The sequence below is a fragment of the Akanthomyces muscarius genome, chromosome 3 (genome assembly GCF_028009165.1).
Source record: "Akanthomyces muscarius strain Ve6 chromosome 3, whole genome shotgun sequence".
NCBI classification, from domain to species: domain Eukaryota; kingdom Fungi; phylum Ascomycota; class Sordariomycetes; order Hypocreales; family Cordycipitaceae; genus Akanthomyces; species Akanthomyces muscarius.
The window spans coordinates 2,172,302-2,197,321 of NC_079243.1; the positions used below are offsets into that span (position 1 = coordinate 2,172,302).

Below are 25,020 nucleotides of genomic sequence, written 5' to 3' on the forward strand. Positions count from 1 at the left end.
ATTACGATGTTTATTACCTTGTATTGACGAATATACTGTCAAAATCGGCCAAAGTCACGTGATTCGTCCCACACCGTCCCCTCGACCAAAGTGTCAACGTGGAGATTCCCCTGGCGGGCCAGATACACCACGACACCTGCAACCAAAACCCCCGAGCCCGTCGCCCATCATGAGCTACGGCAAAAAGGACGAAGATGCTGACCTGGGTCTGGTCAAGGTGGATCGCACGCAGGTCTTCCAAGAAGGTTCGTTTGCGCACAATGGCTGCCTCGCGCACCACGCCTCGAGACCCCGCCATTCGATGCTAACAAGCTGGCCCAAACAGCTCGACTCTTCAACAGCTCCCCGATCCAGCCGCGACGATGCCGAATTCTCCTGACCAAGATTGCCCTCCTGCTCTACACGGGCGAAAAGTTCCCGACCAATGAGGCCACCACCCTGTTCTTTGGCATCTCGAAGCTCTTCCAGAACAAGGATGCCAGCCTCCGCCAGATGGTGCACCTTGTCATCAAGGAGCTCGCCAACTCGGCCGAGGACATCATCATGGTTACGAGCACCATCATGAAGGACACCGGTGGTGGCAGCGACGCCATCTACCGCCCCAACGCCATCAGAGCCCTCTGCCGTATCATTGATGTGGGTTTCCCAGCGGCATGAAGCCTGCTTGCGCCTCGTATTGACCTCTCTCCCTAGGCCACGACTGTCCAATCGATCGAACGCGTAATGAAGACTGCGATTGTCGACAAGAACTCTTCCGTCTCCTCCGCCGCTCTCGTTTCCTCCTACCACCTTTTGCCCATTGCCAAGGATGTCGTCCGTCGCTGGCAGAGCGAGACTCAGGAGGCTGCTGCCAACTCCAAGTCGGGCGGTGGCTTCTCCCTCGGCTTCTCCTCCAGCAACCAGATGCCCATGAACAACTCGAGCATGACGCAGTACCACGCCATTGGCCTGCTCTACCAGATGCGCATGCACGACCGCATGGCCCTGGTCAAGATGGTCCAGCAGTTCGGTTCCCCTGGTGCTGTCAAGAGCGCCCCTGCCACCGTCATGCTGGTCAGGCTCGCATCTCAGCTCGCCGAGGAGGATGCTTCTCTGCGCAAGCCCATGTCGCAGCTTCTCATTGGCTGGTTGCGCCACAAGTCTGAAATGGTCAACTTTGAGGCTGCCAAGGCCATCTGCGACCTCCGCGACGTCACCGACGAGGAGATTAACCAGGCCGTCCACGTCCTCCAGATGTTCCTCACCTCGCCCCGCGCCGTTACCAAGTTTGCCGCCCTCCGCATCCTCCACAACTTTGCTTCGTTCAAGCCCATCGCCGTCGCTCCTTGCAACCAAGACATTGAGCTCCTCATCTCCAACTCGAACCGCTCCATTGCCACGTTTGCTATTACGACGCTGCTCAAGACTGGTAACGAGGCTAGTGTCGATCGACTGATGAAGCAAATTGCTAGCTTCATGTCCGAAATTACCGACGAGTTCAAGATTACCATTGTCGAAGCCATCCGCACACTCTGCCTCAAGTTCCCAAGCAAGCAGGCTGGTATGCTGACGTTCCTCAGCGGCATCCTGCGCGACGAGGGTGGCTACGACTTCAAGAAGGCTGTCATTGAGAGCATGTTTGACCTGATTAAATTTGTCCCCGACTCCAAGGATGAGGCTCTGGCACACCTGTGCGAGTTTATTGAGGACTGCGAGTTCACCAAGCTTGCTGTGCGCATCCTGCACCTGATTGGTCTGGAGGGGCCCAAGACCAGCAACCCTACCAAATATATCCGCTATATCTACAACCGTGTCGTTCTGGAGAACGCCATTGTCCGTGCGGCTGCCGTGACAGCGCTGGCCAAGTTTGGCGTTGGACAGACTGACGCCGACGTCAAGAGCAGTGTCAAAGTCCTCCTGACTCGCTGCCTGGACGATGTCGACGACGAAGTCCGTGACCGTGCCGCGCTCAACTTGAAGCTTATGGGCGAAAAAGATGATCAGATGGCCAGCAACTTTGTCAAGAACGACAGCATGTTTGCGCTGCCGTACTTTGAGCACCAGCTTGTCATGTACGTGACGTCGGAGGACAAGAGCAACTTTGAGGACCCCTTTGATATTTCCAAGATTCCCGTCGTCACTCGAGAGCAGGCCGACGCCGAAGACAGAACCAAGAAGCTCACGGCCACGACACCGACGCTCAAGGCCCCCAAGGCTGGCCCGACCAAGACCCCCGCCTCTGGTGCCGAGGCGGCCGCCGCCGCTTCTGCGCAGGCGCAAAAATACACGGAGGAGCTCACAGCCATTCCCGACATGGCCGAGTTTGGCAGCGTCCTCAAGTCGTCGCCTGTCATTGAGCTTACTGAAGCGGAGACGGAGTACGTTGTGTCGCTGGTCAAGCACATTTTCAAGGAGCACATTGTTCTGCAATTCGACGTCAAGAACACACTACCTGATACTGTCCTGGAGAACGTGTCTGTTGTAGCGTCGCCTTCCGAGGAGGATGAGCTGGAAGAAGTGTTTATCCTGCAGTCTGACAAACTAGCGACGGACGAGCCTGGCAAGGTGTATGTTGCGTTTAAGAAGGTGAATGGCGAGAATACTCTACCAGTTTCGTCATTTACGAATATTCTCCGATTTACCAGCAAGGAAATTGACCCGTCGACGGGCGAGCCCGAGGAGACTGGTTACGACGACGAGTATGAGGTGTCGGAGTTTGAGCTCACGGGAAGCGACTATATTATCCCTACTTTTGCCAGCAACTTCAACCATCTGTGGGAGCAGATTGGAGCGTCCGGCGAGGAGGCGGAGGAGACTCTGCAGCTGAGCAGCATGAAGAGCATTGCCGGTGAGTTTACGAGCTACCATGGCACGGCGACCGATGAGAAGACGATGCTAACAAGAGACAATAGATGCTACGGAACAGCTCACACAAGCACTGTCGCTGCAACCGCTAGACGGGACAGACGTTCCGGTCAACCAGAGCACACATACGCTGAAGCTGCTGGGCAAGACGGTGAGCGGAGGGCGTGTGGTGGCGACGGTGCGGATGGCATTCTCGTCCAAGTCGGGCGTAACGACGAAGATTACGGTGCGCAGCGAGGAGGAGAATGTGGCGGCGCTGGTAATTGCATCTGTAGCGTAAAAAAGAGGGAGAAAGGCGTTGGGGATAATAGTACGATGGAGGATAGAGTCATGATATACAATGCCGAGTGCAGTTAAAAGACTTGTTTTTATTACATTTTATTCCATTTCCGTTGCAGTGTTGGTTTTGGTCTAAACATCACATCGCTACTTAGTTGAAGTACAGCTTCAATGCAGGCTATATGACTGCTGGATTGGCTGACGCGCTACAATGGAGAGGCGGGAGAGGAAGTTGGTGGCGGCGAAGGATGCAAGCCACGGGTAGGCAGCATTCGATAGTGTGCGTGTGGATGGGCAAAGTTGGTGTGACAAAAGGACCTTGGGTTGCCACGAGTGTTGGCAGAAAGGAGAAGCCAAGTGACGAGAGGTCTGGTATTCCTCTGATCCCCAACAAAAATGAGGGTTGTGAGGTTGGTTGCGACCGTATCAAATGATGTCGATCATGTGCGGTGGTCAGGGTCGGTAACAGGCGAGCGCTGGGTAGACCATGGTGAACCGTTGGTGGCGCAACAAACCGCCAAAAAAAAAAGCTACAAACCAAGGGTCCTGATCCATTCACGTGAAAAATACAAGTGATGTCGCTCTCCCAGATTTTCTGTTCCCCACGGCTTTGGGCATCTGCGAGAGTGGGAGAGGTTCCGTCGTATCCTCGTACGGATGGATACAGGGTAAGCATATGGCACTGGAAGAGTGTTGGACGCGCCGGCGCCCGGGTGGCCGGACGTGCCGGTTACAAGCGCAAGATGGCAGCAGTGGAGGCCATGGTTAATAAAGCGAAAGGCTGCCACTGCCAAGCTGCCAGAGCAGTTGAGTTGACTTATTAAGAGGGCGGGAAGGGCAAAAGAGGTGAAGGATTGGCACGCTAGAGCAAGCCACATGGCTGCGTTTGGCCAGTGGCAAGCTTGGTGTCGATGGATTTAGTGCTGTCGAATGGAAACTAGTCCTGCTGGGTGCATTCCCCTCCCGCATCCAAGTCGCCGAGGCAAAGTGGCCGCGAAGAGGGTGCACTTTGGCACATGCCCAGCGGGGAATGCTGCAAAGGGTTGCAGCACACCCTGGATGGCGGCATGGCGGGACATGGATGGAGTAAATACGTGCACATCAGCGGGAAGAAGCAGGCGGGAAAAGTAGGGTGCGGGGAAGATGAACGACGAGTCCATGCGTTCGTGGGACGTGTCATTGGAGGAAATGTCAGCTACCCAACGTTTATTGGAGGCAAGAAATCAACGACCAAAAGAAGACGCGTTGGTGTTTCATTGGCAAAGATCTGGAAGGTACCTAATGAAACTGGGTTTACATGGCGAGGTCCAAACAAGCGCTAGCGAAATGACAGAGACATGGTGAAAAGAGGTAAAACGAGCACTGACAGTGACGGCGCTGACACGATAAATTAGCGCCCTCAACACCTACTAGGTAGGAGCCCTGAAAGGTAGGCAGGTACCTACCTAACCCAGCGCGCCGGCGGGGAGGCCAGTTAGCGTCAAGCTACAGGGCTCTTCTTGGTGACTTGGGCGCTGACGGTCAACAAGGTGGAGAGGCTCACAGCAGGCCTCGGCTGCATGCTGGCCGGAGGACGACGAGGGGACGCGGCACAACCGAATCTCCCGTAGGTGCTCGCGGCAGATGGTGGTGCAGCGGTGGTACCAGATGGGTTTGAAACAGACTGAAGAAATGTAGATTGGCAGAATGTGTGAGCCTGTGTTTTCATGTATAGTTTATAGAATGACAATTTTGAATAATAGCCGTGGTCTGGCCAGCTCCTGGCACATGTAAAAGCAATCTAGACTCACATTACTGTAGGTACTGAGTAGGCATGTATAATTAGACTGCATCTGCTGTCCGCCAAAGGTGGCGTCTTATAGCGGAAAAAGTACCTGTGGCTGTCCCCATCAAGCCCCCTGCCACTGCCTGGAGCCAGGTACAAGACGTCCCGCCCAAACGTCGGTGCCCGAGCAGGTACCTCTTGCTGGCCTAGCTTTCCCCAGCCCTGCCAGCTTCTCCTGACAGCGAAGCAAACACCATCGTCCATCCTCTCCCCGACTGAACCCCCCCCAGCCAGCCAGCCAGCCAGCCAGTCAGTCCCAACACAACAAGGGCTCGCTCGGGCTCGTCTCTCTTTGAAATCTATCCGATTCCTTTTCTTCCCCTCCTTCCTTACTTTTTGTTCCCATCCTCGTTTTAATTTCCACTTTTCGCCTTCTTTCCCCAGGTTTTCTTCCTGTCTCCAGAACCCTCCCGTCTAATTTGTCGTGACGACACGGAAAACACGGCCCAAAGGTACACATCACCACTACCCCTTTGGCAGACCAGCACCAGCGAGACAGCCAGCCCTCCTATCCGTCGGCACTCGATTCCTTCCCCTCCCCGAATTCGGGGGGTAAAGCTTTGATCCCGCTCAAAGCTCTCGCTCTCGATTTACACGGCGACGACAACGACAACCGTCAGCTGGTAAACACCCTCGGGGACGTTCTCTCCTAATCCAACCTCCGACCAGTCCGCGTGCGCGCCGCGCCGCGATAATCACACACACACACACACACAAACATGAACGCCCTCGAAAGCAGGCTGCGGCCTAAGCACCAGGTCCTCGTCCTCAAGTGCTATCCCCGCACCACAAAGGGCGCCGTCGACGTCAAGCCCAACTCGAGCGAGCTGAGCTACCTGCTCTTTTACGCCACCAGCCGACGCTCCAAGATTCAAAAGATTGGCGCCTTTCTCGAAAAGAAGACGTCCAGCGACGTCTGGCGCATGCGCATTGGGTATGTCCTCGAATTGGACCCGGCCTTGGATGCCAAACTGCCCCCCAAGAGATGCTAACCTCCGACCTCCTAGCAATGTCCAGGTCACCCTCGGCATCCTCGCTGCCCTCGTCGAAAAGTCCCCCAAAGAGGCCACCCTCATCGCCCCGACCGTCCTCAAGATTCTCGACCTCATCCTCCGCTCCGACGACATCACCATGATTGAATCCTCCATTCCCACCTTTGAGGCCTTTTGCGAAAACCACGACCCCAGCTCCCTCTTTGGCGACAAGGACTACCTCAGCCACTACGAGGCCGTCGTCCGCGCCTACGCCCAGCTCGCCTCCAGGAACCACCACGTCGGCAAGCCCGCCGTCTCCCGCTCCGTCCAGATTCGCTGGCGCAATGCCGGCCTCAGCGCCATCCGCTGCGTCTCTGCCGCCGACGCCCTCTCCTCGCTCTCGGGCCGTCAGATCAACGTCATCGTCCCCGTCATTCTCGACAACCTCTGGTCCGACAATGAAAACTTCCTCGACGTGGTCTACGATCGACTGCAGACTGAGGAGAAGCAGGACGCCGAAAAGACGGTTCGCCGCAGGACCAGCGTCGCCACCGTCCGCACCAATGAGGAGCCCGCCGACGCCAACCCGCTCGCCATCTCCGGCACCGCCGCCGACGTCGACAACATGGCCGAGGAGGAGACGGGTGTCCTCGCCCTCCAATGCCTCAAGAGCATATTTGTCGGGCCCAACCGCTCCCAGATTCACTCCGCCACCACCGCTCTGTCGCGCTTCATTACCCAGCGTGGCGCTGCTGGCGATCCAGTAATTATCCGCGACTCCGCCAACGGCGCCGACTCGGGCCCTGCCATACAAATCTTCAACATTGTTTCCCGCTGGGCGCCTGTGCAGGATCGCTACATTATCCTGCTTGTGGTCCTTGACATCATGTCACGCGCTGCCCTCAAGGACGATACTCTCGAGCAGCATATCGTGCATGCCGCCATCATTGGCTCCATGCTACGCTCCGACCTCAACTTGATTGGTCTCAGCGTCATGGATGTGCTTCACAGCCTCATCCGCCAGATGCGCAAGCTCTTTCTACTTCGCGCCGACAGCAACCGATCCGGCAGCGGCAGCGACGACCAGCTCGACACTCCCCCGGACGGTCGCAACATCCTGCGCCAGAACCTCCTGCACCGCCTCGAGTCTTGCATCGGAGATCTGGCCCACCACGTTTACTACGCCGATCAAGTCTGGGACATGATTACCGCCATCCTGTCCCGCTTGAAGCCTACCAACGCTGGCAGCACAGCCTCTCTGCCGCAGGTGGAAAGATCCATCACGTTTGAGAATGGCAATGGCGACGCTCACGGCGCTACGCCGGATCCTTCCTCGGCCGAAACCACACAAAACTCCCAAAACGACCACTATCTTTCTTACACATCGGGTCGCGCGTCGGCTCTCCGCGCCATCAAGGCCATTCTGCGCGTAGCCAACCCGCAGAAGAAGGTCACCGGCAACATGAACCTTTCGCGAAGCCGCGTGCCCATCCAGGTTTGGGAGGAGACCCAGTGGCTGTTGCAGGACCCCGACGGCAGCGTCCGCAAGGCCTACGTCGATGCCCTCCTTGTCTGGCTCGACAGAGAAACCGTCTCCCAGGACTGCAACGCCGACGACGACTTTGAGAGCCCCGTGTCACCATCGAGAAATCACGATATCCTCCCCTCGCGCCGCGCCGTGTCCAACAATGCCCAGCGCGAGAAGCCGCTCAAGAACCACCACATCTCCCACTTTCTACCCATGCTGCACCTCGCCATCTACGACTCTGCTCTGCAGCTCGTCGACTTTGACAGCGACATGTGTCTTCTCCACGCCCTACTTTCCAAGCTCGTCGCCAAGCTCGGCATCAACGCCGTCCGCTACGGCCTGCCCATGATTTTCCGCCTGCAGGAGGAGATTCAGGAAGTGGACCTGCCCATCCAAAAGGTACGCATTGCAGCGCTCTGCCACGGCTACTTCTGGAGCGTCACGGACAAGTTCCAGCTCGACAATTCCAATGTCGGCCGCGCCATTCGCAACGAGATCAAGCGCCGCCAGCAGACGCAGTTCTGGCTCGAGGGTATCACGGTGCCTCCCAGGCCACTGGACCAGGTTGGTGTTCTTGGCCGTGCGGGACAGGATCCTTCCTGGGATATGAAGGCCGTCGAGACTGGCGAGCTTCTGCCTTTTGATGACAGAACATCACTGGTGGAGAGCATTGCCTCGGCATACCACGACAGCGTCCAGTCACCGCCTTCCTCTCCGGCGGCTTCACCTTCTGGTCGTCCGCAGCCACCGCCCTTTGGCTCCAACATGCAGTCCATCAGCGAGACGGAGCGCGATTCTGAGCTGCCTACCAACTACCGCCAGCAGCTGCTCGCCGAATGGTCCCGCGATGCTACCATTGCCACCATTGCCGCCCAGCGCAAGACCGAGTCTCTCGCCGGCTCCAAGAAGACGGGCACCACGGCCACCCGCGCCAACCGCCTGACCATCAACACGGCCGGCGGTGTCAACGGCAACAATCTCAACCACAACGGCGGCGGCGGCCTTCCCGTCTCGCCCTATGGCAGTCTGCATAACATGCGACCGCACTCGGCGCAGCCACAGCCGGCAGCGGACCGCTTCGGCTCTCACGTCAAAATGCGCAAGTCGAGCATCCAGAGCGTTAATGCACCGTCACCCTCGCCTAGCCAGCAAAAGGAGCGGGCTAGCGGCGGCATTGCCTCGGTCGACCAGCTCAAGATGATGCTGTCGGGCAACGTCTCGGCGCGCGCCGCCGGCATCCCCGGCGTCACCAACCCTGACGACGACGACAGCGGCGACTCCATGGTCAGCTACGAGTACACAATGTCCGAGCTCAGCTTTAACCCGGCGACCGGACAGCCAGACGGAAGCAACCCCGGCAACCCCCACCACGGCACCAGCAGCCCCGCGGGTCAGGACATGTTTAAGCGCAATGCCTCAGTGTCGTCGCGCGGTGCACCGCCGTCAACGGCGCACACGGACCGCAGCGGCGGCGTTGTCTCGTATAGCGCCGAGGGCGAGGACGAGGACGATGTCCCGCCCGTGCCCCCGCTGCCCAACATTGCCTCGTACTCGAGCAAGCTCCCGCACGATGCCTCGCTTAAATCGATGAAGCGCAGCAGCAGCGGCCGCGTGGACTCGGGCCGTCAGCGGAACGGAAGCCATGGTGCGCCTGCTGCCGGACGGGGACCTGTTGACTTGCAGGACCTGCTGAGGGGGATTGACAGCACGTCTGATGAGGGCAGTCTGGGCAACCTGTCCCGACCGCCGTACTAAAGCAGAAGAGAGGGGAGGGGTTTGGGCATTAAGGATTTGGGATGAGGGTTTTTATAATGGATTGGTGGGTTTTGTTTCATCGGGTCGGGATTGGATGAGATTTTACATTTAGTTATTCATCCTTGGAGGAAAGTTGAAAAATAGTCTTGTTTTTTTTCTGCGTCGTTACAACAGCAACACCCATTATTAGTTTTTTTTAGTTGCATTGAAGAAGTCCCTTCCATTCGAGTATGGGAAAAAGAGAGAGAAAGAGAGTCGTCATGTACATATCGGGATAAGAACAAAAAGCGATGGAAAAAAGGCACAGCACAAGAGGGGAAATCTCTAATTTTTTTTTGAGCAAAGAGAAAACGGAGAGCCAGTTTTTTTATACATTAGTTTATTCAATATAATTACTCATGATTGGACTTGACCATGCACGTGAATTTCTAAAAGAGGGCGTCAGTCTGTCAAGGTGAAGCGCTCGTAGTGAAATGCGTCTGGTTGATGCCGCGCTCCACGGCCGCAATCTGCAGCGCCAGAAGCTTGGACAGCTGCCGGCCCATCATGAAGCTGCCGGCCATGTACCACAGGCCGGGCACGCCGGTTGGTCGCGTGAGCTGAACACGTTAGCACGGTCAACTTTCAAACACAACGGGGGATTCAAAGATGGAAGACAGGGAAGATGAAGGAGGAAGAAATTGTTGCAACTTGTGATTGTAGCAAGGCGGGGAGATGAAGGTGACTTACCCCAGCGCGCTCCGTCTCGGCGTCCAGACCAACACACGGATCATCCGCCCTCTTCGCCAGCTCCTCTCCCAACAGCCCCTCCATCGTCTCCGTCATCTTCCTGAAGCCCGTCGCCAGCACCACGACATCCGCGCTAATCTGCGTGCCGTCCGCCAGCCGCACGCCCTGCTTGCCAAACTCGGCCACGCCGTCCGCGCAGTACCGCACCTGGATCCGCCCGTCGATGATCATCTCGCCGGCGCCTTGGTCAATGTAGAAGCCCGTTATCTTGACGACCTGGTAGTCGAGCAGGCTGGTGCCGTCGTCGCCGCGGGCGAGCCTCATGCCGGCGGCCTCGAGACCGTCGAGGAGCGGCTTGTCGTGGGCGGCCATGAGCGGCGCCATGCCCGCGCCGAGGGTCAGCGCGACGGCGGCGGGAAAGGACGTGCCGAGGAGGTCGGCGGACGCGGTGTCGACGCCGGGCGTGTTCCACGGCGCAAAGACGAACTGCTCGACGGTGGAGGTCGACGCGGTCCAGATGCGGCTGCGCTGCACCATGGTCGTGCTCTTGGCGCCGTGGGCGGCAAAGTCCTGCGCGATGTCGTGCGCGCTGGTGCCGGCGCCGATGACGACGACGTTCTTGGTGTCGAGGTCGGGAATGGCCCCGGCGGAGGTGTGCGACGCGGCGTGGTAGGTCTGCCCGGGGAAGGCGTCGAGGCCGGGGAAGGAGGGTATGATGGGGATAGGTGGAAAGATGCCCGTCGCGAGGACGACGTGCGTGGCAGTGTACGTCTTTTGCTCCGAGTTGTGGTTGAGGGTCATGTTGATGGTGTACTGGCTGGCAGCAGCAGCTTCTTCGCGGCGGCGGATGCTGGTGACGGTGGCGCCGGGGAGGATGTTGAGGTCCATGGTGGCGCTGTATTGGTCGATCCAGTCGGCAATGTCGTCGCGCCTCGGCCACTTTGGAAACGTGTCGGGAAAATCGAGAAAGGAAAAGTGGTCGCCGTAGCTGGGGGTGTGCGACTGGATCGAGGCGTACCGCGCGCGCCAGGCGTCGCCGGGGCGCAGGGCCTTGTCGATGATGAGGTACCGGATGTTGAGCTTCTTGAGCCAGGCGCCGAGCATCGCTCCGGATTGGCCTGTTTGTGTAGTGTGAGTATGTTGCTGCGGAAAGTAGAAGGGAGAGGTCGACGTTACCTGCGCCGACGATCAGTACCTGATAGTCGTTGGACACCTTGGCGCCGTTGACTCTATCATCTTGATTGAACACGTTGATTTCTTCGGTGGCAGACGCATCGCGGAGACCCTCTAGCTGAGACGAGACAGTCCATGCCTTCCAGCTCTCCGGCCCGTCATCGTTGCCCAGACGAACGATGCCACGACCCTGTCCATACTGCGTCTTGAAGACGTAGCCAAACTGCACCATTGTCATAGGGCCCATATCAACCAACTGTGGCACCAGTGCTGGCACGTTGGAAACAACACTGGCGTGCTCCAGCCGTGCGTCTGAGCCGAAAACATGGTTGCTAATGGCGTCGGGGCCTTTCTTCGAGGTGATGGTCCAGGAGAAGCCGACAGAATCGCGCCACCAAGATTCTGCAAAGAAGAGGTCTCGAAAAGCGGCTGCATCTTTGGCGGTAACGTGTTTGGCAAGGCCGGATAGCCATTTCTCTGCGATTGCGGTGGGGTTTATGTCTTCACGGACTGTAGTTTCGTGGAGGACGAGGTTGGGGAACGCCGTGCGGGGCGGATACTCAAAGAAGCCTTCTGCCATGTTGTACTATAGTGTAATTGTGTAGAATAAACCGCAAATGCATAGTGATGCTTCGACGCTTCGACGACATATATATATATACATACATATACTCTACACGTCTTCGGCAGGAAACCAATAGTAGACCTAGTGATCAATAGGATAGGCTGACCAAGCCACCTTTGGAGCTTCGTATAAACGGGTCGCCATGCAAGGGCTTACCTTCGCAGACTTTATCATGAACCGTTTCTGGCGGCGGCCGTTGGACGGTGGGCGGGCAACACTGGCTTCGTTCCCGTTTTGGCTTCGGTCTAGTCTTGCAGCTCAAGCCGCCGGCGCCAGTCCAAAAGAAGAACGAGATGGCGGGACTGGACGCCTCGCCGGCGTTAACTCGCACTTCAATAAAGGCTGAGTTCCTGCTGTCGCTTCGACGTTAAATTTCGGGACATGCTTTAAGGGCTTGACTCCGCATTCTTCTTGATGATCGTGGTGCTGCCGGGCTTGCGTGGCCGCGAGTCGGCGTAAACTGCTTGTGGCAATGGACCGGCTGTGGCGTCGTCATTGCCTTGCCAGACGGATACTTGAACCGGGCCACACTCCGTTTCAAGTATTTTCTTCTTTCTTCATTTAACGAAGGTACTTGGTTTGCAACGTATTAGTGTTTTTTTGAGACAGCCGCCGTCGGAGGTAAGAAGACCAAAGTGCGGCCCGCTCAAACTCTCAGTTGCCAACTGGGCGAGGGATGGTAGTAGGCATCTTACTCGGCGAAAAACTGCAGAGCTATACGATTTCGAAAAATCCTCGTGAATCATACTGAGCAGGGATAAGCTAGCGAAGTACAGAGACTCTAGCAGACGTGGCCCTTTCCTTCTTGCCCGTGTACCTCGACAATGTAGTCTTGGCATGTTGAACCATACCGGTATACAGCTCTGGATTGGCCTGATATGAGAGCAGGTCTGGCGACGCACCCGCCTCCAGTAGCACCCGTACCGTCTCGTCGTGGTGCCAAAATGCTGCCCACTGGATGCCATTTTCTCCGAAGGCGTTGCGTTCGTTGGGATCGGCGCCCGCGGCCAGCAGGACCTTGACGGCCTCGACCTCACCATACGTGGCCGCAACGTGCAGCGCCGTGGAGCTGCGAGCACCACCGCGCTCCTCAATTTCATCCCGACTACACACAATCAGCAGGGAGCGTAGAGGCCCGACGAGCCCCTCGCGGGCGCACATGTACAGCGGCTTCGTCTCCCAGATCAAGGAACCTCCTTTGGGATAGATGCACTGGTACCACGCCGCAAAGTTGCCCGTCGAGGCGGCAAACTTGGAGAAGAGGGCAAGATAGGCCTCGTCTTCGCATTGTTGCTGCGCCAAGGTGCGTGCATGACGCGTCCAGAAGCACGCGGCGTACTCGAGGAACGGCCAGTCTCGCTTGCGCGCTGCCAGGGCAGCTTCGTCTGGGCATGTGTACTGAAACGGCGACAGCGCGAGGTAGTAGAGACAAGCCCGCGTCATTGCGTTATTTGCTGCAACTGGATCAATGTGATATGTTTCGGACAGTTTGGGCTCCGTAAGAAAGGTGCGGACGGAAGAGTGGGCGAGTTCAATGCGCTGGTTGCCGGCATCGTAGTGGACCAGGCTGCGCAAAGAATGCACAATGGCCTCTGGTTCGATGAGTCGGTCGTCCTCACCAAAATCATCAGTAAAAGTTAGGGATACCGCTTCTCCTAGCTCATTGAGTTTAAGTGGTCGCATGGCCGACACTAAATACTGCAGCATAGCTTGGGCCGCGTCTGCCATGTCGCTCGGAACATTTCGTAGAATTCCCATGTAAATATCCCCCAGAGTGGAGGCAACTCCGTCCAAAGCACTTTTGATGGCCCGAGGTGTAGCGCGTCGCAAGAGGTCATCAATGGTGCAACTTGTCCACCGAAAAGAGCCTTGATGCTGGGACTGTATGGCTTTGACGAGCGAAACCTGTAGCTCATGCCGCAGCCGTTTTAGCTTTGGTTCTCGAGAAAAGCGGGCTGTGATATATGAGTTGATGTCACTGCTGACTCTGGAAAGATCCAGGTTGACTTCTTTCGACGGTAAACTGTACAGAGAGATGGTGTCCTGAACGGTTTGCGCTACATTTTCGGTGCTCGAAAGCACGAGTCTGACACGCCCGCCGCCGCCCATGACGACTTGACAGACCGCCTCCAAAGCAGCGACTAGATTCTCTCCACACTCATTCACGGCGTCGACGAGTAGGAAAACATCTTTCAGTATCGCCGGCGTGACTTTTTTGATCATCGAGACCATCATTGGCACTTGGACCAGCTCGTGTGAGCTGTTGCGCGTCTTGGACTCTTGATACGCCGCGAGTACCGTATGTCGAACGGTCGAACGCTGCCGGCAAAGTTGAGCGATGAATGATCCGAGTATATTTCGAGGTTCTTGCGATGAGGATTCGTTATAAGAACAGTAAAAGTAAGAGACGACACAATCTGCTTGCAAGAGTCTGCAACGCCCATATCAGCGAATTGTCTCAAGACTGACATGCTTAAAACGGCAGCCTACCTATCAGCACAAGCAGACATCAGACATGTCTTGCCGGAACCAGGTTTCCCTTTCAGCCAAAGAAACGGCTCGGTCGAAGAAGCCCAATCTTGAAATGTCTCGTCCAGAAACCAGGCATTTGTGCCCACGAGGCGACAAGATGAGGCCGTGGCATGGGTAATGTTGGGGTCGCAGGGAGCAAACCACTTCATCGCCTCCAGGTACACAGAATCCTCTTCCTGCGTTTTCTGAATCTCTTGGACAGACTTGGAGAGTGCATTAACAGAGCATTGGATGTCTTGCGTAGCTTGTAGACCGTCCCTTGTCACTGCAAGAATGAAAAATGTCTTGAGGCGCTCCAAGTGCGTGGCCAGCGCTTGCACGTGGGGTCGCTTCAGAGGCCATAGTAACTTTTTTGTAATATTTTCAGACCTTGAAGCGCCAACTTTGAGAGTGTCTGCAAGCTTCTCGAGGACAAGGCGTGTCTCATTGAGCATCTCTTGACATTCCGGAGAGTATAAGTTGGGTGAAGCCACAATGTGCGTGCTACTATATTTTGTAATCAATTCAAGGTCTTGCTCCATCTGTGTAAGGGCTGCGTGCATGCCGAACAGCTCGCAGCGCAGCTGCGCGACTTCCGCCTTGCATCCTGAGACGGCATCGCCGTATACGAAGATTGCCTGCGTGATTTGGGCGACGACGCCGATGACGCCAATCACGGACGCAGGGTCCATCTCTGGTTTTGATATGCTACCAAAGTGATTTTCCCCGATGGCATGGATTTTGCAATCACATGTAGTTTGGCGTTGATGGCCTGAAGTGAGGGCCAGCGTGAGGGGAGTGGCCAAGTGGCCAATCGCGGCAGGCCAGCCCGGCTGAGCTCCGCCGTGATGCGTGTCGCGAGCTTCAGCTGCGGGAACCAGCCTAGCCTTGTAGAGTGTGGAGCAATGTCAAAACATTATTCGAATGCAACCTCGACAGGAAGAGTCTTGACGACGGCTGCGATAAGTATAGATAGCCGGGTCTTTTCGACAGTGTCATGCTTTAGCGGCACTTGTATCCGTGCCCCAGGCTAGATGGCGGTAAACTAATCCACCACGTTGCGAGCGGCCACTAACCTGCCTAGTTTCCATTATTCTTGATCATCCCCCCCCGCGCCGGGCTTCACTCGCTGCCAAAGAGCTTATTACTCAGGTGGTGGTACCGGCTGCGACGGCCCACCGTGCATACGGCGTACAGCAAGCCCTGCGAGCGAAAAATCGGCATGGACGTGGCTGAGCAAGGGCGTGGCAAGGTGTCTACTAACTAAGTAATAAGTCGAACGACGTCTGTAGCTGCTGTAGGTGGGAAAAATACAGTAAGCGACAAAGTGGGCGCCCAGACACGGAATTCAGAAACGGCGTGTAAGACGGGATGAGGGTCTGTCTGGCGGTGGACGACGCTAGCCGGTGAGGCGGCGCGGCTTGGATGAAATCGGGATTGGGAAAAGATTGGCGTCGATGAAGATGATGATGAAAGTGAAGATGAAGGGGAGCAAACGGGCTGGCGAAGATGGAGGAGGAAGAACACCGTGTTTGCCTTTGTCGTCGTTTGCTCGACAGCTGGTACCTGTTTTGCCTGTTTATCGCTCGCCAGCTGCCAGTCGGCCGATAGGGAGCGGCTTTCGGCCCAGTGCGGCCCCGATTTAGACGTTGTCCTGTGCCCACTGCGGAAAGACTCATCAGGCTCTCGCTCACCTTGGCTTTTTTGGCTTTTGGCTTTTTCTTACGATTGGCTGAAAAGACAGCGTAGCAATGCAGCGGGTCATGATGCCACATCCAGAACCTTGGCTGTCATATTGTCTCTCCTGCGGGTGTGAATGGGCCAGGGTCTCGCTGACCATTCACTGCGGGCGGCCCTGTACAGCCACCATTGAATTCCCTCGTGCCATATTTCTTTCAATGTCCTCTACTTTTGCGAATCCCTTCTTTGAAACAATTTTGAACAAGAAGGTAAAGAAGGAAACGGCGAGTGCGCAGACTGTCAACTGATTATTCCGAGTCGACCCTGGGATCCGTTGGCGATTTACATCGCTGTCCCACACCAACTCGCCTCTCCTTTCCCCATGCAGCGTCGTATTATTACTTCCACACGTCAGATTGTCACACAGCGCTTGGCGCATGATATGTCCATCGACACCATATAATCGACTCGCCTCCTTCCATCGAAGACTTGTCTGTCTCCTTCACTTTTACGCTGCTCGCCTCCACATTTCAAGTTACTCAGTAGCATCGCAGCTACGGGGGCATTTTAGAGACTGCTGCTCAGCCCAACTTCCGCATATCTATCGCGTTCAAATATTGTCGCCAACATTTAACACCCAGCTTCTCAGTAAGGCGGCATAATACTGGCTGCTTAACGCCCTTACATATATCGCAGCCCGTGCCTCTCAGAGCACCACAGTGATACCCGATTCTTCGCCCAGCATGGACCACCCCAACTCACATCCTGATGGCCGCTCTTACTACCAGATGGATCCCCAGGTCACGGGCGACCAGCTGAGCAGCCACCCCTCACACGAACTGCACAATGCGGCCTATCCAGAATCAGATTACCGGCCCGGCATGGGATACAGGCCCCCGCCCCCGGGCGCATCGTCATCACACGCCAACGCGGTCGGGCAAGATTTTAAGCCTTATCCACCCCCCGAGCCGCGACACGAACTGCCATCGGACTCTATTCACGATGCCGCCTATCCAAATTCCAATTACAGACCCGGAGGAGGATACTCGCCGGCAGTCAATCCCTCAGTAGAGCTGGCATCACACGGAATCGACAACGCAGCATACCCGGATTCACATTATAGGCCGGGAGCAGGTTATTCGCCATTGGGCGGCCCTTCAGCAGAGCTATCTTCGCACGGAATCAACAACGCAGCGTACCCGGACTCACATTACAGCCCTGCGGCAGCATACTCGCCCTCTGCAGGAAAGTCGCCCGCGCCGGCTTCAGATGTGATAGACAGTGCTGCCTATCCAGATTCAAACTACAGACCGGGCACGGCGTACTCTGCGGCGGCCTCCTCCCGAGGGCCGTTACACGGCCGTCCTCCGTTGCCTTGCCCGAAGCACCTCGAAAGCACAGCATCACCGTCGCAGTCACCCTGGACGAGAGCCGGGCCCTCGTCATCGGCTGCTGAGCCTTCGAACGGCGGCAGCCTGTTGCCGCAGTCCACGGGCTCCGAGTTGCCGCCGCCGCCTTACCAGCCTGGAGAGAGCGAAAGAGGCGCACCTCCACCTCGACCTCTGCAAACACAACAAACATCAAACGCATCGTCGCCAACGCGCAGACAGCAGGAAGAGTCGATCCCCATGACGACGTTTCCCGTGTACCAGAATGCCGTCGGCCACGTCGCCAACCGCAGCAACGCCTCGTCGGCGCTGGAGCGCGGCTACAAGGAGTATGACCGCGACCAAGCCAAGGTCGACGAGACGAACCGGCGCAGAAGTAGACGCAAATGGCTCATTGGAACACTGGCCACGACAGTGGTTGTAGCCGCCATTATTGGTGTCGTGGTGGCGTTGATCAAGAACAAGGTGTTTGATGATGATGACGACTAGCTGGCGGAGCGTTGACCAAGGTATCTGATGCCGATGGCGGATGACAAGCTTCGAAGGTTGTCTTGTGAAGACGGATGAGGCGTCGGTGTTGGGATTTTCATCTATGTACAGGGTCTATCAGGCTGCACCGTGGTTGACAAACTTCTACAGTCATGTGGTACGTGCACTAAAGCATTTGAAGCGTTCCTTTTGTATATCCAGAAAATGCGGCGTTTTTCTGTTGGATAGTCATGACTTGATTTCTTCAACCTGTTCCAATGTGATTGCCGAACTCGTCATTTAAGACACCGTCTACGGTGATATGCATGCATGAAGCCCCAACCTCTATTGCTGCACTTCTCGATTGGCGTATAACAACCACCCTCGATTCACCCGCAATATTTCATAAGCATACCCTACGAGCGAACGAAATCCTCGCGGCAGTTGTAGATAGGCTATACAGTGGCGGCTCGGGCCTTTTCACCGAACTACGTTTTTCTTCGCTGCAGGGACCGACCGATGCGACGCCACCTCTCCACGCTGTGGGCCGCACACCGTGTGGAAAGAGATTAGCGACGAGGTCATTGCCACATGCACGAGACATAGTTAGACTTGCGTCATTGATTCCAGGGCAACAGCGCTGCCTCTTGTTCGGGAGACGGCGTAATAGGGAGTGAGGTTTCCCCCCACCGTTGCGTTGAAGCTGGGGAGCCCCTTGAAGCACGGTCCATGCAGAGGGCTTGGTTATTATCATTAGCGGGATGCTCATGCCGAGTCAGGCAACTGGATTAAAACGAGCGAGTGAGAGGTTGCGCGACGGCCCGCGAGTCAACGGGGCGTAAACGGGTATCCCGTGCTTTGGGATGGCCGGTGCATTCGTGGCGATGCTTTATAGCGAAAACCCCAGAAAAAGACACAACGCAGCTGAAAGAACTGACAGGTAGCAAGTGGCGGGTGGCGGCGACGTGGTCTGCGCCTCAGGGCTGAGTCGCGCTCGATGGGATGGGACGACACGATGGTGGCGCTACACTGTCATGTCCTTGCATGTTCCCCCTCTCATGTTTTCAAGCCGCATTTCGCTGGGCCAATCAAGACGGCGAGAGACCCAGAATGCGTGACAGATTCCGTCATCCCGACAACCTGGCTCAGCGAATAGAAACTGAAATTCTTGGCCTATATGGAGCCAGTTATAGACATCTTGTGCTTTTCTCCTTCTTTAGTGATGGAATCAATAAAGGTGCCAAATGTGAGGCGACATATGATGTGATTTTTGCCAAGAGTAAATACCGCTGAGCAGGGAGCGCATGATGGTCGCAGACGGAAACAAGAAGAGCGACCTGTTTTGCCCGCGACACGGTGTTATACCCGTGGTGGCAGGAAGAGTAGTAGCACAACTGTGGCTGCTTCTTTTGTGTGACGCGGGGCAGGATGCTGCCCGCAGAAAACCAACCTCGATCTGTACCTGCAGGTACAAGGAGTCTTGTATCTGAACAAGTTTTTAGTATGTAATGAGAATCTGAACGATTGGAGACGGGTGGGGTGTTATTCGCGAAGAAGCGACGTCAGCCCCTCTCCCCACGGACCAGTGGCTTGCTCGCATTGGGCCCCAGGGCGGAGATGAAGCATGTAGATCTTGGCGCCTAGAACTTGGGGAGAGGGATAACGTGTTCCAGAAATTGGCAGTTGGTTGGGTGAAGAGACGAGACAAGGACGCCATGGTGGCTGGCCAGACAGCGTGCAACGGTCGCGAAACCTCGTGCGATCCGATGGCCGAGTCGGGCATTTCAGCCACCAACGTTACTGGAGCGCACTAGCTGGGCAGGAACCAAGACGCTATTCTTCTTCATCTATTATTGACAGCTAATGTGGATGACGCAAAGAGTACTTGGCTTTGCAACGGTTGGGGGGACCTCTGTCAAAGACGTCAGAGGCGGGTTGCGGGCCAATGCGGGATAATTAGGCAGCAGGCATCATCTCTTGATGTTACACAATGAAGAAATGCCAGCAAGCCGCTCAAAGTGGAAAGTTGAACGCCAGGCTAGAAGACAAAGTGGAAGCAGAGTGGAAGGTGTGGGAGACGAGGCCCTGACAGGGGACGTTGGGTCGCCTTCTAGGGCCTTTCTAGCGGGCTTTTAGCCAGGCTTCCGGGGTTAATAGGGCCGGGCTTGGTAATAATAATGCAGTTCGCCTTTTTTCCCCGGTTCTTTCCTGTGCTGCAAAATGAGCCAATGCAACCTGGTCGCGATATCCGAGGAGATGCAGAAGTCAGCGCGGACTCGCCAGAAGCAAGAGAAGCGACGCGCTACCTAAATAGAGCGTAGAGGAGAGGGAGATTGATTACAGAAACTGGAGAGGCGCGTTGGAAACAAGAAGGCCCCAGACTGTAGCACTGTAAGTACCAAGAGACCACTTTGGACCTGGATCCTTGAACCATGAGCCCATGTGGCCATTTTAATTATCCTTCGAAACGAGAATACACATCCCTGCAAGAATGTTTATTTAATCTCAGGAGGAGAATTATGCGCGCCCAACGGGATGCTATGGGGGTTTTTGGGCACTGTTATACCCGACCCGGCTATAGTACAGAATTTCGATTTCGACAACCATGTCGACCTGAAAAAGAAGAAAAAAAAAAACACATATGCCACGGATAGAGAAGCAAACTTTTTCTTCTGGGAAGAAGATGGCAAGGGTCTTCTCTTAAATCCCTCTTTCATGGCTTGAGGATGGGCAAATCACTCCCCTTTATAGCAACTGGGCTTGGCCGTTTCCGGGACGTCGTGCAGCATGGGTGTGGCTTGGACGGCCAACCCGACTGCTCGGCGCTTCCTGTGCTGCCCTGCATATCGAGGCTTTTTCTTCCCTCCTTTGTCTTTTTTTTTTTTTTTTTTTTTACATGAGACGAGCAGGGCAGCATCCTTACAGCCACACGGGATTGGTTTTTCTTCTCTCTGCGGATCCAAACGAATTGCTGATGCCTAGAGGCCAGCCCTGTCATGGCATCACAAAACCACACAGGCCCAGCCCAGGACGGCCCTTTTACATGACTAGAGGCCGGCACACACACGTTTAGATGGGGAATTGGCTTGCACGAGTACTTTTGTAAATTGCATTACTCGCTTGAGTCGGCCGAGGAAAAGAAAAACAATTGGCTCTGACTTACCTGGCCGTATCCCGTTGAATAAAAGCCCAGCCATGTCCCAGTTGGTCAAGTGTTGACCTGACCCGGACCTGGTGAAATTAAGACGCCCCCGCCTGGCCACTTATTTCAAATCCCCATTGAGAACAAGCCTCGCGTCTCAGCTAGAGAGGCATATTGATGTTATCGTCTGCTCTGCTTTTTATTCAATATATTTGGCTTTTGTTCTGCCTTGGCCTCTTGCAGGTACCACTGCTTACCAGCACAACGGACAAACGCTGTCCGCCAGCTGCCAATTGCCAACTGCCAGTGCCAGCCAGCTGCCAGCTGCAAATGCGCCGGTGTATACCTCCCAAGTACACCTGCCTCCACCAGCAACACACCCATTCTCAAGTCACGCGCCAGTACTGTCAAGTCCAATTACTAAAACAGCACCACTTCAGACTTTGCCCTTCTTCTTTGGCCACTTGCTCCTCGCTATCCAGCTTCTCCAGCGAGCCCAATCTTTGCTTCTTTCTCATCTCGGCCATTTGAATAGCCCACTCGCCTGCCAGGAGTCAACCCGTGCGCCTTGATTCACAAGGGTGGCTTTGTTTCATTCCGTCGCCCTCCAGCAGCCAAACGGTGCCTCATCCGGGTCCGTTGTCAAACACGCATCACACTATTCCCAAGCCGCACCGCCGCCCAACAGCCGACTCACACCAGCCCGATATACCCAACACCAAAAGAGGAACACAAAAAGGCTCGATACCTGCTACACCTTGTTCTCCGTCCAATTCCGGCACCATCGACGACACCTTGTTCCCTCCCGTTCAGAAGCCACCCCCCTTTCACCCCACCACGCTACTGCTTCTTCGAGCAAGCTCCCAGCCAGAGCTCCAGCTTAGGTCCAGCTACCTGGCTCGACCATTCAAACACACATTATCAGACCAATCCTAGTGCTTGACCATTCTATTTAGCCAACATACTTTGCTCGTTTGGTCCTCGCCAACTACCTGGGTACTCCGTTCCTGCTGGCCGCCGCTCCGACCCCAAAGACCGGGACTGCCTACGGCCCCCTGCCTGCCTGTGGGTTTTCTTTTTGCACCCTCGCTCGACTCGTCCGTCGGCCTGCTACGCCCGGCACGTCTCCTCAAAGGGAACAAGAGGAACAAAGAATACAAGAGACTAGCCGCCGCCTCGACGTCTTAAACTTCTTCAACCCACATCCAATCAGCCTCTAGCGTCGCGCTGACTACAATCCCTGGCCGCCAGCTTTGGCCACTACCACGTTTTTCTTACCCACGCACAAAAACACCTTGCTGCCCGCCGCCCTGCTTAGCCATTGCATAAAGACGACAGGCTCCCTGCTTGCAACTGCGGCTCAATCGCCTCTGAACGGACAAGCGAAAATACTCTTGCCCGAAAGATCCGCTGGCAAATTTGCATCATTTCCGGCCGACCACTTCCACCACCACCACCACCCGCCACACCACACCACACCACTATATCACACCCGCATCCGCGTCCTTCACACCGCCCCTCCAAAGTGACAGCTCTTGCAGCTAAGCACCTTTTTCTTTCTTTTGATTCAGATTTTTGGGCAGCTTGCACAGATCCCGGCGACACCCTTTTTTCGACCCGGATCCCCGTTCCGTCTCCGCCCTGCCAATCACGCCTTCTCGTCATATATTCAGCTTCGGTCGCCGCCACCAGCTACCCGATCTACACGCATCGTGCAGGTCATCGCTCATTCTCGGCTCCGTCGTCGCACGTTTCTTCATTCATTCTTCCACCGGCCACCACTGCGCTCATAAATCATTTAAACTGATAATCACAATGGGGCGATTCAATCACTCCACAAAGTATGCTGCACAGACTCAATTGGTTCATCATCCCACTCAATTGGAAACGCTGGCTAATTTTTGGCAGCCGGGAGCTCCATGTTGTGGTCCTTGGAGCTGGTTCGTACAACCTCGCATCACATCCTCGATCGCATTGTGCACCCTCAACTGACAACCATTTCCAGGTGGTGTTGGAAAGAGCTGCTTGACTGGTATGAGAAATTAAACGAGCAGTGGCTGTGGACTATCCGCCTAACGTGCTCACAGCCCAATTTGTACACAATGAATGGATCGAGAGCTATGATCCGACCATTGAGGATTCTTATCGCACGCAAATACAAGTCGATGTATGTGGCCTGCCGACCTTTTTCCTTTCCTAGCTAACTCTGTCAGGGCCGCCAAGTCGTCTTGGAGATGTGAGGACGCTCATGACGTCAAAATGCTACTATCACTGACCTGGATTAGTCTGGATACTGCTGGGACCGAGCAGTTTGGTACGCAGCTTTTCATCCTCTCAGCACCCTCTAGAGGTACTAACACATGACCAGTTGCTATGCGAGACTTGTACATGAAGACCGGCCAGGGATTCTTGCTCGTCTTTAGCATCACATCGCCATCGTCACTGAGCGAACTTGCCGGTCTGCGCGAAGAAATAATCCGTATCAAAGATGACGAAAATATTCCCATGGTCATTGTCGGAAATAAAGCAGATCTGGAAGACAGCCGCGCAGTTCCTCGTGCCAAGGGATTCTCGATATCGCAACGTTGGGGCGCGCCTTACTATGAAGCGAGCGCCAGGACTCGCAGTAAGTACTGGCATATTCTCTTGGTTGAAGCGACTGCTGACATCCATTAGCCAATGTTGATGAAGTTTTTATTGACCTATCTCGACAAATGCTGCGCAAAGACGACGATTATTCGGCTCCGGGTGACGCAGAGGAAGGATTCAAATTTGACTCGGCCAAGGGTGGACACAAACGACGCCACAGACTGCGCTTCCGCGAGAATGGGCAGCCGCGCTGTGTGATTCTTTGAGGGACGCGATTTTATTGGCATCATTACAAATGAGGATCACCGGTGTCTGAGAGAGACACCATGTGCAGTGCTCATGCCTTGCATGATTCGAGGAGCAGGCTTCTTGCTGTCATTACAATCATCTACCAGACATCATATGCTTTCTAAGGACTAGCACTGGGCGATGTTGCTCACTTTTGGAAATGCTTACCGAGACGGTAGCGCGAAAGGGCGAGGAAATTCGGAGCATGTGATAATGGGTATTCAAATGATGCAGTGTGGGACGGACCATCAAAAGGACATGGGTGGCGTACGGGCGTTGAAATATACCTAAAGCTTTTGTTTTGTCTTGGGAGTCTTTTGGATTGGGTTCGTTTCTTATATACCATGTGTTGCTCAAGATCAGAGCACCGTCATTGAAAACTCCTTTTCTTCTTCTCGTCTTTTCAGGATCACGCAAAGTATCGCATAATAGGCCCTGCTCCTGCTCCTGTGTCGGGAGTGCCCTATGCAATATCATACCATTTGGCAGGTACTCTAACACCAAGCTCATTCTCATCCCATCCACGCCGCATGCTCGGTTTGTACTGCAGCTTACCTGCAGCTTCTGGGTGAGTCAAAAGTGTACTGGGCCTACAGAAAGCGAGCATGCTGGGCATTTGGGCTGCCACGTGGCTTGCTTTCACCAACGAATCCGACAGAGAACTGGCCGCGAAGAGAAGGGTGCGTGAGAGGCGTGCGTGGATGCGCAAGGATTGGAGAAGAAAGAGTGCGCCAGGTACAGGCATTAGTGTCGGGGAAGGGTGCGGAACATGGACAGCAAAAGACGAGGCTCTGCGCAATGGGCTTGCAGTGCAGCTGAGGAGGGGGTTTGCAAGGGTGGTGCGGCTTATGCGTGTGCGGCATCATCGCGCAGGGCTGTCAGACAATACGACGGATGGTGTGAATGGACCGGATACAGTACAAGGCCCCCATGCGCGTGGGCTATTCATGTTACTTTTACGATTGCAAAGTGGACAAAGAGAGAGGCACGGAACGTGTCGTCGCAGATGGACGTGCAGCATGCCGAGGTAGTCGCGAGATGCCCAAGGTTGGGCTATGAAAGAGCAAAAGAGCAATGCTCCATTGTATAGAACTCAACGCGAAAGGATGATTACGTTGTAAACCGTTTTGTACGGCTACAAGCGAGTGGTAGCCCTTCCTTTGATCAGACTATTGACTGCGCAGGAGAGCCATGCGCAAAACAATGTTTGATGCGATATTTG

The 25,020-nt window shown here is 55.3% G+C and overlaps 6 protein-coding genes across 6 annotated transcripts; 4 read left to right on the plus strand and 2 right to left on the minus strand.

Annotated features, from left to right (window-relative positions):
- Positions 1-169: 169 nt before the first annotated feature.
- LMH87_002057 (uncharacterized protein) lies at positions 170-3,124 on the plus strand (the record flags this gene model as incomplete). Its single annotated transcript, XM_056193449.1, has 4 exons — positions 170-245; positions 326-636; positions 694-2,827; positions 2,892-3,124. The coding sequence occupies 4 exons, from the start codon at positions 170-172 to the stop codon at positions 3,122-3,124; spliced, it is 2,754 nt and encodes a 917-aa protein (XP_056050486.1).
- A 2,543-nt stretch (positions 3,125-5,667) lies between these two features.
- On the plus strand, positions 5,668-9,205 carry LMH87_002058 (uncharacterized protein; the record flags this gene model as incomplete). The annotated part of the gene is made up of 2 exons (XM_056193450.1): positions 5,668-5,882; positions 5,956-9,205. The coding sequence occupies 2 exons, from the start codon at positions 5,668-5,670 to the stop codon at positions 9,203-9,205; spliced, it is 3,465 nt and encodes a 1,154-aa protein (XP_056050487.1).
- A 449-nt stretch (positions 9,206-9,654) lies between these two features.
- LMH87_002059 (uncharacterized protein) lies at positions 9,655-11,687 on the minus strand (the record flags this gene model as incomplete). Its single annotated transcript, XM_056193451.1, has 3 exons — positions 9,655-9,804; positions 9,935-11,052; positions 11,111-11,687. 3 exons carry the CDS (start codon positions 11,685-11,687, stop codon positions 9,655-9,657), a joined length of 1,845 nt encoding a protein of 614 aa, XP_056050488.1.
- Positions 11,688-12,494: 807 nt separating this feature from the next.
- Positions 12,495-14,935, minus strand: LMH87_002060 (uncharacterized protein; the record flags this gene model as incomplete). The annotated part of the gene is made up of 2 exons (XM_056193452.1): positions 12,495-14,163; positions 14,223-14,935. The coding sequence occupies 2 exons, from the start codon at positions 14,933-14,935 to the stop codon at positions 12,495-12,497; spliced, it is 2,382 nt and encodes a 793-aa protein (XP_056050489.1).
- Positions 14,936-16,666: 1,731 nt separating this feature from the next.
- On the plus strand, positions 16,667-17,800 carry LMH87_002061 (uncharacterized protein; the record flags this gene model as incomplete). Its single annotated transcript, XM_056193453.1, has 1 exon — positions 16,667-17,800. One exon carries the CDS (start codon positions 16,667-16,669, stop codon positions 17,798-17,800), a length of 1,134 nt encoding a protein of 377 aa, XP_056050490.1.
- A 4,936-nt stretch (positions 17,801-22,736) lies between these two features.
- Positions 22,737-23,776, plus strand: LMH87_002062 (uncharacterized protein; the record flags this gene model as incomplete). The annotated part of the gene is made up of 8 exons (XM_056193454.1): positions 22,737-22,762; positions 22,830-22,861; positions 22,927-22,953; positions 23,009-23,088; positions 23,135-23,157; positions 23,207-23,235; positions 23,290-23,547; positions 23,598-23,776. 8 exons carry the CDS (start codon positions 22,737-22,739, stop codon positions 23,774-23,776), a joined length of 654 nt encoding a protein of 217 aa, XP_056050491.1.
- Positions 23,777-25,020: the final 1,244 nt, after the last annotated feature.